Below are 13,836 nucleotides of genomic sequence, written 5' to 3' on the forward strand. Positions count from 1 at the left end.
TTTTGAAAGCTGAAATCTGAGACCTCCTCCTCTGTTTAATGTTGGTTTCTCCTTTTTGACATAAATGGCTTCTTTTACCCCCCTCTCGAACCATCTGTCTTCTCGGTCCAAAATATGAACATTTTGGTCCTCAAAGGAGTGTCCCTTTTTGACAATTCAGAGCTCAACAGGACAAAAACAGTCCAAACACAAATCAGGTTCTACTTCTAAATCAGGTTAAATCAGGTTGACACTTCTAAAGCTGCCTCAGCTGACAGGGAATCAGAGGCAATAGTAGGAAGGATGGTGTGAATTTTAATTATAAAGAATCTCATGAAGTCCTCACTACTTCGAGTTATAGGATTACATGTCTCAGCAGAGACGGGACTCGTCATTAGTCGAGCTACAGTACTAAACAAAAACCTGGAGTTGCTCTTGTTTTCCTCTAATAAAGATGAATAATATACAGTTCTAGCTTTACAAAAGGCTTTCTTGTATATTATCAGGCTATCCCCCCAGGTTAAGTTTTCTTTCCAAACTTCTCAATGCCTTTTTAAAGTACACAACTATGAATTAAACTAAGGAGCCAGCTTCCTTTGACTGATTGCTTTTTTTTTCAGAAGAGCAATTTTATCAAGTGAGGTTTGCACTGAAACACTTATTGCAGTTGAAAAAACATACAATTACCAAAACTGTTGAGTAATAATCTTCTACAAAAACAAATAAACAATAGAAACCTGTAGAGAATAGCCTCTTGAAAGAGTTGCATCCTATCCCAATACGTCTCTGGTTCAAACCCTGTTTGATGACATGGAAATGTCTTGAAGCAGGAGTTTAAATGAGCTGTTGAAGATGACAACTTCAGAAGACAAGCGTACCTTCAAATAGGTTGTCACTGCCGTTCTTCAGCACACACTGGATGTTGAGGGGGATGAAGAGCTGGGCTCTCAGTGGGTCTCCATACAAATGAGATGTTAGAGCAAAAGGGAACTCCAGAACAGGAACCAACAGGAAGCCACAAGAGGCTGCTTTTCTGTGCCACCCTTGGACCTGACAGAAAATAATGCCTTTTTCTTTATCACAGCTGCCAAAACTCACCCTAGTCTGAACATCATGGATGATTTTGAAGATTGAAATACAGTACTATTACCAGCCACTGAAAGATGGAAGGCAGACGATAATGTTTGTGTGTGTGCCCGTACCTTTAGCAAATTCCTATCTCAGGTTCAAAATCTGATGATGGATTTTAATAAAACTATCAAGAAACATCTATAACTTCTTACTTTTGGTGGTCAGTTCAATTCAGGATGTACAAAACATGCTAATTGACATAGCCAACACAAAAATGGCAATTTTAGATATTTTGAGCTAAAGAATTGATGTGGTAGTAGCCAGGTCACACCCAACACATACTTTAAGGGCTAACCATTGTGCAACATCTTTGCCGAAAACTTTGGCATTAACTGTTTAGGTCAACAGTGTCTGTTCACAAAATATCTCACAAATAACTGGACAGATTTTAGTGAAACTCTCAGAAAGTAATTACTGTTTGTAAATCTGCAACTTATTAACCTTTGGAGTCAACCCAATTCAAGATGGCCACCACAGCTAATTGACATTAGCCATCACTAAATGGTTATAAGTCAGTCAATTTTACAGCTATTGAGCTAAAATTGTTTGTGGTAGTAGCTGAAAGTCATTGACAACACCGACTCTGAGCGTGTCTGGATGCAGCTGGAGACGACAGAGGACGCAGAAGACTGACTAAGATGGAGGATGACTTGCTGTGGCGACCCCTGAAAAGGGAGCAGCGAAAGAAAAAGATGATTTTTGATCAGGTTAAAACAGTTGTAAAGCTAAAAGAAGAAGAACAGTAGCTAAAAGGTAAAAATAGCAAAAGGCTAGCTAAAAGTAAAAAAGGCTTAATGTGTCAAAAAGCTGGTTAAAAGCTACAAGTAGTAGATATTAGCTAAAAGTAGCATAATAACAAAAATAGAGAAACTCTGCAAAAGCAGATTTTAAGGAGAACAATAGTTTTGAAGGAATTAAAGAGTGTATTTCTATAGGGAAAATATTTATAAATAAAGTAAAATATTTTTGAAAATTATAAAAGTTACAAAAAAAAAACAAAAGTCAAAGCACCAATCTCCTGATTGAGCGGAATGTTTGATATTTAAATAGACAAAATAGCGAAGTATGCATTACTTTGATTGCAAAAAAGAAAGTATGGAAAGTATGGAAAATAAAATAAAAAACAATAGTGTGAATAGTGTGAATGTTGACTCAACATTCACACAATTAAGTGTCCAAATATTCAAACTTGAGTGTTCACACCTGTATCATGTCTTAGACAGTGATGAATTGTTAAACTTTAATGCTATCCAACAGCAATTATTATTATTATTATTATTATTTTTAACGGTACAACAGACCAAACCACTGTTAGGCTGAGGAGAGGGGGAACCTAATTTTCAAAGGGCATAATTGCCTGTGTAACTGGTGGATATGCTTTTATCTGTGGATCTGTTTTTAATATTATATTGCCGACAACTATAGTTTCCTCAAAGCATTTATCATTCTTTGTTTTTCTATGGCCATGCACTCAGCATATGTTGTGAATGACTCAAGTACTACCACAGCAAATTCTTTCACAATATCTGTAATACTGACTGAATCATAGCTATTTTTCAATGTTTTAAGGTCAACTGGCTGTGGCAACCACCTTGAATTGGGGTGACTCCAAAAGGGAGTTGTAGAGGAATATCTAATGATTACTTTTTAGAGAATTTCAATTAAATCTGCCCAGCAGTTCCTAAGATAATTGGCTAACAAACAGACACACAAGCACACATGCACACAGACATAGGTCATTTTATGATTACCCATGTTTGATTATGGCAAACAATAAAAATATATTTTTGTTTGAAATAACAATTAAGGTAAAAAAGATGTTGTATGTACCATCTCGAAAAGCACTGCAGCAGTGACAGCCATCCAGTGCAGCTTGATCTCAAAAGCAGCATTAGGAGAGAAGTTGCCATGATAATAACAGCTGCACCATTCGGTTCGGTCACTGCGGTTATTGACATCCACATCCAGTGTAACGGTCTTCTGCTCTGGGACTGTAGCAGCTGGAGAACAGAGACAGATAGGGGTTGGGGGAAGACGGCAAAGGTGGACAGACAAGATAGAATGGAGCCAAAGAAGCAAAAATGGACAGTTTGATGGTGTGATGAGCAGGCAGGCAAGCAGGCAGTCAGAGAACTGAGGCACTGGCATTGAATGTTAGATGCAGGTAGAGTGCTTCCAAGCCCGAGTCAGAGATGTTCAGGTATTTATTGTTTGAAATCTACAAACAGAACCATGAAGTTCATTTAGATGTTACCAATGTGAAAGAATAGCTTTCTTAATTCAAAACTGAAGAATGTTAAGTTTCAAGCTTGAAACTGCATGAGATTCTTTGTTGTGCAAATAATTCTCATTCCCATCCCACTAGAGCACAGGTGTCAAACTCTATTCCTCGGGGCCGCTGTCCTGCATGTTTTAGATGTGTTCTTGCTTTAAAACACCTGCTTTAAATGGATGACTTGTTGCCGTGCTCCTGGAGAACTTGATGATTTGGAACGAATCAAACCATTTGAATCAGGTGTGTTGGAGCAGAAAAACCTTAAACCTCCAGGACAGCGGCCCTCGAGGCCTGGAGATTGCACTAGAGAGTCATTAGGATTGTTGTTTGCCTGGCTCACAAGAGAGATGTTGTGGTCATGAAGGTGTGAACTGAATGAAGATAAGAAACTCAAAAGGATTTTCTCCAAACACAACATCCCAGTGCATTTCAAACTTAACAGGACTCTCAGACAGAGGCGGGCCCATCCTAAGGACAAAACACCCAAACCCAAACTGAGCGCTGTGGTGTCTGCCGTTCAGTGCAGCGAGGAATTCCAGAGGTCTCATTTATAAAACTGGTGTACGCACAAAACGGGGCCTGAAACTTGCGTACGTAACTTTCCACTCAAAGTTTGTGATTTATAAAACACAAACTTAATGGGAAAATGTGTGATCCCTCACCCAAACTCTGAGCCATGCGTACCAAATATGCTTGTTGTGGAGACGGGGGAAACTGGAGACACAGATGATGAAGTGGGGAATTGAAGCCACACTGCATCATGATTCCTCTCAGATATTTAATTTCACTCCATAATCAAACTTTAATCTTAGATCAATTTTGTCATTAGCTTTTAAAACAGCAGTGTAATGCATGCTTCTGTTGGTGAGCCATAAGTTTTCTCCCCATCACATTTCTCTCCCTGGATGATCACCAGGGTGATGCGTACCACAGATTAACCCCCCCCCCCCTCAGGTGCTGCCTCCTAACCCCCTTTCCAAACCCCCAGAGCGCAGAAGAGGTGCACTTTAATATCGCTCACATCCATNCATTGTCATGTTTCAGCTTATGTTAGCTTATTTAGGCTTCCTGTGCATTTAGTTTAGTTTAGTTTATCTTAGCTCATATTTTGACTGTCTTAGCCTAATTGTTGTTTAGTTCAGCTTTAACTTTTATTTAGATTATTTTAGCTACTATTTAACTGTTTTAGCTCATATTTAGATATGTTTAGTTTCATGATTTCATTTAGATTATCCTATATTTCATTTAGATTATACATGATTGATCGGTATTTGATTATGATGAATGTTTGACTATGTACCTGCTTCATTTGATTATGTTGTTGTTTCTGTTGTAAAGCCCTTTGGATCGCCTTGCTGCTGAAAAGTGATATATAAATAAATTTCACTTCACTTCACTTGTTCCTGACAGTATTTCACATTTCCCAGGTGAGGTCAAGGGCATGGTATTTGAATTAGCCATGTTCAGGAAGTGTATTGCAGATGAGGCTCCTAAGTTGCTGGACATCAACAGTGATGGGGGCCCTTAAGCTGAAGAAGGGGGCCTTTTGGGCCTAGTGTCCCAGAAGACTCCTGAAACAGCTGGCAGGTACAGGATGACCTGAAATATTGCAGCTTCTGTGATTACAGAATCAAAAATTCAGTCAAGAGAAAAAATTTTAAGACCATGGAGAAAGACTTTTGTTTGACCTCAAGTAGATTCTGGCAAATCTTTCAGTGACTCAGAAGAATACAAAAACTAAATCATTACATGTGGAGAATATAAGTGTGAAACTTACTCTCTTGTCAGGGTCAGTTGGGCTTGTCATGGAGCTGACAGAGGGAGACTGCAGGGTAAAATCTCTTTCTGACTGCTCTTCTTCGTCTTCCCTGCTTTCCCCTTTTCCCTCCCCTTCTTCCTGCTCCTCCACTCTAGTCTTTACTTCTTCACCTATCATTCCTTCTTCCTTCCTTCCATCAATCATTGTTTCACTTTCCTCTATGTGGCTGGTGATATCACAGGGTGATAAAGCTGCCAATTGGTCCTCCTCTGCATCACTCTCAGGGTAAACAATAGCCAGGTTTGCATGAAGGCAGTCACTAAGGTAATCGTTGCTAAAGTCATCTCTGTTTCCAGAGTCCTCCCATTCCCAGGACTTCTGCAAGGCAGCTTCTTGAGGATTTGATGTGACAGCTGGGGGCTGACATAAAAGATACTTTGGATTGTCACTGATAAAGAGAAGATCTGATGGAGAATTTTGTTTTATCTCTTCCAGCATTCCAGTCACCCATTCATCCGCTCTCTCTTTCTTTTCTCCTAAGTTTTCAATCTCTAGTTCTTCTTTATCTCCATCTTCTCCCTCAACTTTCTCTTCATGTGGCACTTCAATTTCTTCTTCTTCACCCTTCACTTCCCAGCCACCTTCATTTTCGTCCTCAATTACTCCTCTCCAACCATCACCTTCACCTTGTGCTTCTCCTCCTGATTCCTCTTCAGTCTTTAAAACAAGATGGTCATGTTCATCTCCGGTAGCAGCCTCCTCTTCCTCCCTGTGGATCTCTGAGCAACAGAGTTCCTCCACATCCTGATAGTTGCTGTTACATAAGTCATCTCTCACCGGGTCTGTTACCGGTGGTGATGAGCTCATCTCCATGGTAACAGGATTCTCTGGATGTGTAGCAGTGGAGGATGTGCTGGGATGATTGCTGTTGTGGTTACCGTCTGTGAGTTCGGGTGTTATCCTTCTGAATCCAGTGGTAGCTCTCTGTGAAAACATGGATAAAAATTTTTTAAAGCTTTTACAGTTTTCATATTAAAATAACTTAAAGTTAAATTGAAAATAGACAACAATTCTGAGTTTTTTTGTCCTCATCATGTTTTTATGTAATCTGGTCCTCAGAGGTCTCATTTATAAAAATGGCGTACGCACCAAACGGGGCCTGAAACTTGCGTACGTCACTTTCAATTCAAAGTTTGTGATCTATAAAACACAAACTTGACAGGAAAATGTGCGATCCCTCTCTGGAAACTGGCCACACAGAAGTGGGGAATTGAAGCCACACTGCATCATGATTCCTCTCAGATATTTAATTTCCCTCCATAATCAAACTTTAATCTTAGATCAATTTTGTCATTAGCTTTCATAACAGCAGTGTAATGCATGCTTCTGTTGGTGAGCCATAAGTTTTCTCCCCATCACATTCCTCTCCCTGGATGATCACCAGGGTGATGCGTACCACAGATTAACACAGGAGGGGACAGTGCCCCCCCCCTCAGGTGCTGCCTCCTAACCCCCTTTCCAAACCCCCAGAGCGCAGAAGAGGTGCACTTTAATATCGCTCACATCCATGCACTCTCCCTTGCAGGGGTACGCCTGATCAGTTTTTGGCAGACCATCACTTTTCGGCACGACACCTGTCATCCTTCTTTCAAAAGGTGTCAGTTCGGTTACGCCCTTCCCCCCACATGTGGCTGACATGCTCTGGTGGTGGCTGGTTAGTCACTTTTTTGCCTCCACCCTTAAATCTGACCATTTTGTCTTCACCTCGTCCCCGGTCCTCTCTGACCCACTCACTGAATTAACAGTGGGAACGTCATGTTGCCTCTCACAACTCTTCCTTTTATTTGTAACACTACTACTGTGGCTCCCAAAAGTAATATTTTTTCTGTTCTCCACCTCACTCACCAGCACATCGATTTCTGCCTCGGTTAAATTTATTTTCTTCACTCTTCTCTCTGTGGTTGCCATTGGTAACAATGAAATAACATTAATCACCTGGCTCATTTAAATCCACCTTCACATTAATGAGGTGCTTTGCATTGACCATTTATGGTTGAATGTGGGTGCGTTGAGGGCAGAACCTGAGGAGGGACCTTGTGCGCAAACTTTTTGGTACAAGTCTGATTTATGAAGCAAATTTGCTTGCTGGTGCTCATACGCACCGTTTTATAAATCTGAATTTTTTTTTGGCATATGCCATTTTCGCCTTTTGGGTGCACGTACACTTTTAGTATGAATCCTATGCAATCTTTTATAAATGAGACTTCAGAACGCTATATTGGAGAAACCAAACAGCCTTTCCACAGATGCATGGCTCAAGGCAAGACTAAGCTGTGCACCTATATCTCAAGGAAGACATTTATATTAAACAAAAAAGACCAACTTTGAACACAGGGAGAGGTCTTACATTTCAGCTTTTTAAGGTCCTGTTTACATGACACGTTTTTAAGGGAAACCATAACATTTGTTTTGCAAATGGCCATTTGTGTACACAACAACAGCAATCGTTTTCTTTGATACTGCAACTTTTTAAGTCCAGGTCTCAAAGTGGAAGTCTTTGGAAACACTCAGCATTGGTGTAAAATCGCACATGCACACTATGGATGGCTGCAGTCAATAATTATTCTGTGCTTGCACGAGTAGATGCACAACAGTAACAATGGCGGAGAGCAGAGCACTCACTTTATTTTAATTTATGAGAGCTTTTGACATGGAACATACATATAGATGCATTTCTCACATTTTACAAATACTGAACGAGCCTGTAACTGTTTCATGTTTGAGACTGAAGTGTATGTGTGCATTAGAGTGCCAGCAGTTTCCTGGCATTGAAACTACAGCATATTAAACATTTTTTGTGGTCTCATCCAAACAGTGTTGTGATCACAGAATTGCCATGTGCATGTGTAACATTGTCCCAATTCACATAGGAAAATCCATAATGTTTACAGGAGATCGTTCATATGTAAATGTGTTTCAAATTTACAATGGAGCCTTAATTTCCCTGTAATTACCACTTTCATGCATGTGACGGAAGTATGTCTCTGTGAGCCAGGCAAACACCCCAGGCAGGAAGAGGAGTGAGATTCACCTGCTAAAGCTTCCAGGATGGGAAACAAATTGTCTTCCACCAGTTTATTTTTGGTTTTGGAAACTACTAGTCATTAAAGTTTGAAAAAGAACATTTTTATTCACAGTGATAGTTCAGTTATTTTGAAGAGGCTGTATTTAAATTATGGTTCTGATAATAATGGCTTGTACAGTGCACACTGTAGTCTAACTGGTGCTTCTGGTGCAAATTGGAAAATGGAAGCCTGGGAGTAGTTTCAAGTTTTCCAGCATATTTTTCATGTTTGTTGAGTTAATTAAAAAAATTGTTCTGGTGAAATGGAATAATTTTAACGAAACTTGAAATTTATAAGATATATTTATTTTGATGAAATGAAAATATATCCCTGAATTTGAAAATGAAAACACCAACATTTGATCAGTGTCTAAATGTAGTGGACCAAGTGACTTTAAGATGAAGGAGGAACTTTTAAATTAATGTTATTTGACAATTTGTTTAAATTCCAATAATATCAGGTGCAACGATCATGATATATAAATGTTGCTTCAATCTGATTTTTCTATTTGGGATATCAATAAGAAAAGAATCATGGCACAGACAGAGATATGCAATGATTTCAGTTGCTGCTCCAGAGCATGTCACGAGTTCGGTCTCTGTTACCATGGTGATCTAACCAGGCCAAGTAATCCTCCTTGGTCACTCTGAAAACTCAGACTTTCAGCTCAACATAGCAGCTAAACTGTTAAGCTCACTTTGTGGTGCAGCCACTGACCAGGCATCAGAACCTCATCACACCTGAACGTCTTTTTAACTAAAGTATGACGTATATTCAGACCTTCCACTGCTTTAAAAGTTATGTTTATATATTCTTATGTCTCTATGAGCAAGAATTGTGATCAAAATCTAGAGCAGGGTAGGCCATTAAGGAGTTTTTCTACCAGCTGTTTTGTAGTTTGTTATTAAACCAGTTGAGTATTGTGGGATGGTCTGCACTGAAATGAAAATTTACACTCTCCAAGTTTTTGAATATCACATGTGGACACGTTTTATTTTGTAATTGCATATTAAATTATGAAGCTTTTAATTGAATATAGGAGCTTGTTTGAGAAAAAAAATCTTGTCCAGACTTGTTTCTGTAATGTTTCACTGCACCTTTTCAATCTCATATACGTTCTACAAAGCACTCAGCATGTTTCTCATTCACCCATTCTCATACAGTGCTTTTTATTATTATTATTATTATTATTACATAGAAGTCGGTACCTTGTGTAAACTACATAAAAACAGAATGCAATGATTTGCTCATCTCATAAACCCATAATTTATTCACAATGGAACACAGTAAACATATGAAATGTTTCCACTAAAAACTGCACAATTTTTTGGAAAAAATACGTAATTTTTAATTTAATGGCACATACACATCTTAACAAAGTTGGGACAGGGCCATATTTCCTACTGTGCAGCATCCCGTCTTCTTTTAACATCTAGAAATTGAGGAGACCAGTTGCTGGACTTCTTAGAGGCGAATGTTGACCCATTCTTGTCTGGTGTAAGAGTCTAGCTGTTCAACAGTCCTAGGTCTTCTTTGCTGAATTTTTCATTTCATGATGTAACAAATGTTTTTAATTAGCAAGAGGTCTGGACTGCAGCCAGTACCAGTTCAGCACTGGACTCTTCTATTACAAAGTCATGCTGTTGCATGCTGCAGTATTAAGTTTACTGAAATATGCAAGGCCTTCCCTGGGAAAAAAACCATTTGGATGGGAGCATATGTTGTTCTAAAACCTGTATATGCTGTTCTACGATGTAGTGCTGCCCGAGGGCCCAAAGATCACAGCCTTCCAATACTGACTTTCAGCCTTGTCTTTGGAACTCAGAGATTTCTCCAAATTCTTGAAATCTTTGAATGATATTATGAACTGTAGATGATGGAATAAATAAAGTCTTCCCGATTTTCATTTTAATTTGTTCCACTACTTTTAGATGCAGATTTTGCAGACTGGTATACTTCTGCCCATCTTTGCTCCTGAGAGATTCAGCCTCAGTAAAAGCCAGTCGTCTTACTGACCTGTTGCCAAGAACCCATGTTAGTTGCAAAATGCTCCCCCGGCTGTTTCTTATCCGTACAACTTACTTTTACAGTCTTTGGTTGCCCCCTGACCCACATTTTTTGGAGATGTGTTGATGCCATTAAATTCCAAACTCCTTTTTTTTTTAATTGTTAAAATTCTTAATTTAAAATTTGATATGTTTACCATGTACCACTGAGTACAAAATATGGTTTTATAAGATTTGCAATTTATTGTATTCTGTTCTTATTTACGTTATACACAATTTCCCAACCTTTTTGGAATTGGAGTTGTATATTTGCACTCTTTATACAGCCCTTTTTGTATATATTCTCATGAGTATTTTTCCATTATATTCTAATGAGTGAGATGTAAATTTTAATGCAGAGAAACCAATCTTGGGTTGGAAAATGGCACATGACTTTGTTCAAAATATTACATTTTTCTTCAATATAGGCTTTTTTTTCCCTACACATCATTTTTTTCTCAGCTCCCTTTTTAGGTAGTCTTCAGTTCTGAGATGGTCCTAAAGGTAGTATCTGACTGGGCTACAAATGTGGGAGACTAGCTGGTGAATGACATTTGAAAGGGAGTTTCCAAAATGCCTTCAAACAATGGCAGGGTTCTCAGTTTCAAGTCGCAGAGGCTCACAATCATGTCACTTGAATTTTAAACATATTCAAAAAATTGTGTCAAATTTTCTATAGTGATAGTCTAAGAGGTGTTTCAGGTATCTCTACTTAATTTAGTTTCCGTAAATTCTAAAGTGCTAGATGTATTTTGACACTTGCACGGGAGCTCCCTCTATCCATCTACTCATCTTCTATCACTAATCCTTGGTCGGGTCGTGGAGGCAACAGGTCCAGCAGGGAAACATTCCTCTCCCCAGCGACAATTTTTACGTCCCCCTGCGGGATCCCAAGGAGTTCTCAGGGCAGAGAGAATAAATAATCTGCCCAGGGAGTTCTGAGTCTGCCCTGGGGACTCGAACCCGGTGGGACTTGCCCAGTAAACCTCCAATGGGATGTATTCTCATCACATGCTCCTCCCACTTTCTCTGTCTGGCCACCCTACAAAGGAAGCTCTTTTTAGCCACTTGTACCTGAAATCTTGTTCTTTCGGTCATGAATCATATCTAATGACTATAGGTAAGGGTTGGAACACAGACAGACCAGTAAACTGAGAGGTTTGCATTTCAACTCAACTCTCTCTTCATCACAACTGACCAAAGCAACGCCCTCATTACTGAAGATGAGGCCTTGATCCGTCAATCCATCTCAAGCTTCATCCTACCATTACTAATGAACAAGACTCCCAGATAATTCAATTCCTCCACCTGAGGCAAAGACTCCTTCCTGACCTTGAGGGAGCATTCCACCCATTTCTGGTTGAGAACCATGGCCTGGAACTTAGAGGAGCTGACAAATCACAATTGGAGCTAGCCACATCACGCATAGAAGTGAGATTTCAGAGAAAAAGTGAGCATTGCAGAACCAAAAAGGAGACCGGGAGCAGAACTCTTTGAATGTGTGATAGACGTCTGCCTCATTTCATTTTTAAAACATGATGAATTAACTCAGTTTAATAAGCACTTTGTATCGCCTTCTTGCTGAAAAGTGCTATATAAACAAATTTGACTGGACTTGACCTAAATCTTTGTGGTTAACAAATTTTTAAAAACTAAATGCAAAGTTGCTGTGTGTCATCATCAATCTTCCCTCGGTAATCAGTTTGTTGTTCAATACCACAACCGAATGGTCACACAGACCATATGTCATTACTTTATCACATTATTGAGCTGCAAAGGTGGCTTATTTTTCCCGTTGACTGTTACAGCTTTGTTCCTACCTCGCTTCACGGCACAAAGATGGTCCAGGGGCGAGTTGGCTTCAATTCCCCTCACCGCCTTGACCCAGTCACTACAGAAGCCAGAAGGGATCTAAGTCCCGGCTTGAAGTGTTTTGTGCAAGTGCCTTAACAGTGTCATCCCAGTGAGATACTACCATAATAATATCTGGAGAAACATTGTGTGAAGGCTGTCTTGTTATAAGGAAGCTGGCATAACAGATACATAAATGCTTTTCAGAGGTAGTGAAAGAACCAGTTATGATAAAGATTTCTCTAAAATCTGATCTCTGAAATGGGTGCACATTCTTGTTCCTGTGTGACACAAATACCGAACCCAAACTGTCCTTTCAGTGAGATCTACATCAAACTGGAAAACTGAGGAAGATGTGGCTCCTCTACAGTGTGGGCTGGGATGATCAGGCTGGGTATACCTAGCAGTGCAGCAGCCTGGCTGCGTCCCCCAAAGCTGCGGCTGAAGGAGCTGTGCCTACTTGCATAGGAGGCAGGCCGGCTGGGCAGCCAGGGCAGGAGGAATGCTGGGAGGTCACAGGGACGCTGCTCCTCCAGCACAAAAGCCACCTCGAACCACTTCCTCTGGAACAGGGCAAAATCCTCCAGTGCTGCAGTCGACCAACCCCCAGCAGCTGTAGTCTGAAGCTGAGGGGTGAGGCCTGCAAGAAAATTATTAGTACACCTTCTCATAAAGAGCTGTTATTTGTGTTTTTACTTTATTTATTCCTCAGTTGTGTTATTCACCATCTTTTTCTGCTACTATTCTGTAGAAGTAGAAGCCGTAGACAAAAGTGCGCATGGCCTCTCCTGAAGCGTGAGCCACCAAACCTTCATCTAGCATTTTCTACACAAAACAAATAAAAAAAAATAACTCACAAAAATCAATTTATTAAAAAACACTGATCTCTTTGAAATCTGCTTCAGAATACTTTTCTTTGTAGTCTTATGCTACTTTTAGCTACCATTCTGACAAACATCCATTTTGGTCATTTTTGCTCTTGGCTACAGTTGTATTGGTTTTAATTTCTATTGCAATAGTTTTAATGTCTGTGGCTTCTGTCACACTGATTTTGGCTCCGGTTGGCACCGGTTATAGATTCTGTAGCACTGCTTTTAACTTCTGTTGCTCCTGTTGTGCTTGTTTTAGTTTCTGTTATTGTTTTACTTTTATTTCTTCTGCAGCAGATTTCAGCACTCAGCATTCAAACTGAATTTTCCTAGAAAATTTTCATTTTTGTAGTTGTTTCTAATTTGGCATGTACAAATTTATTCAAAAGTTCCTATTGAAATCATATGCCAATAGCTGTATTGTAGTGACACTTCAGGAAACATGCATGCTAGCCTTCCTTGGACTTATCAAATTAAACAGATATTAACACACACAATTTTTACCTGCATGATATCCACAGCTATTCCTTGTGTAGCCACACCCTCCACATTGATAACCAGCCAATGAACCACTTCTGCACTGATAAAGCAGTTCAGTGGTAGACCCTTCTGCTCCGGGAGCAGCTGTACACCATCCCTGTAGTATTACCAGATATTACAGTGAGAAAGAAAACCAAGGATTTGTCTGAAAGTACCTTTGTTTGTTCTGCAAATGTCCACACAGCTACTTAAAAATGGAAGAGCTGTAGCAATTTTGTTCAAACCTGGACAATAGTGTATGCACAGACTCATAGGATGTCAT

At 39.6% G+C, this 13,836-nt stretch overlaps 1 protein-coding gene across 6 annotated transcripts in view; it reads right to left on the reverse strand.

Annotated features, from left to right (window-relative positions):
* The window catches only part of depdc5 (DEP domain containing 5, GATOR1 subcomplex subunit), a 77,812-nt gene that overhangs the window by 2,424 nt on the left and 61,552 nt on the right, over nucleotides 1-13,836 (reverse strand). For all 6 annotated transcript variants that reach the window (XM_017439594.3, XM_037981884.1, XM_037981885.1 and 3 more), the window contains 6 exons: nucleotides 13,539-13,671; nucleotides 12,891-12,990; nucleotides 12,566-12,805; nucleotides 2,941-3,110; nucleotides 858-1,029; nucleotides 717-777 (listed from right to left, as the gene is read on the reverse strand). In XM_017439594.3, coding sequence (XP_017295083.1) covers nucleotides 717-777; nucleotides 858-1,029; nucleotides 2,941-3,110; nucleotides 12,566-12,805; nucleotides 12,891-12,990; nucleotides 13,539-13,671 — 876 coding nt within the window. The remainder of the gene's footprint in view (nucleotides 1-716; nucleotides 778-857; nucleotides 1,030-2,940; nucleotides 3,111-12,565; nucleotides 12,806-12,890; nucleotides 12,991-13,538; nucleotides 13,672-13,836) is intronic.

The sequence above is a fragment of the Kryptolebias marmoratus genome, linkage group LG20, assembly GCF_001649575.2.
Source record: "Kryptolebias marmoratus isolate JLee-2015 linkage group LG20, ASM164957v2, whole genome shotgun sequence".
In the NCBI taxonomy this organism is placed as follows: Eukaryota; Metazoa; Chordata; class Actinopteri; order Cyprinodontiformes; family Rivulidae; genus Kryptolebias; species Kryptolebias marmoratus.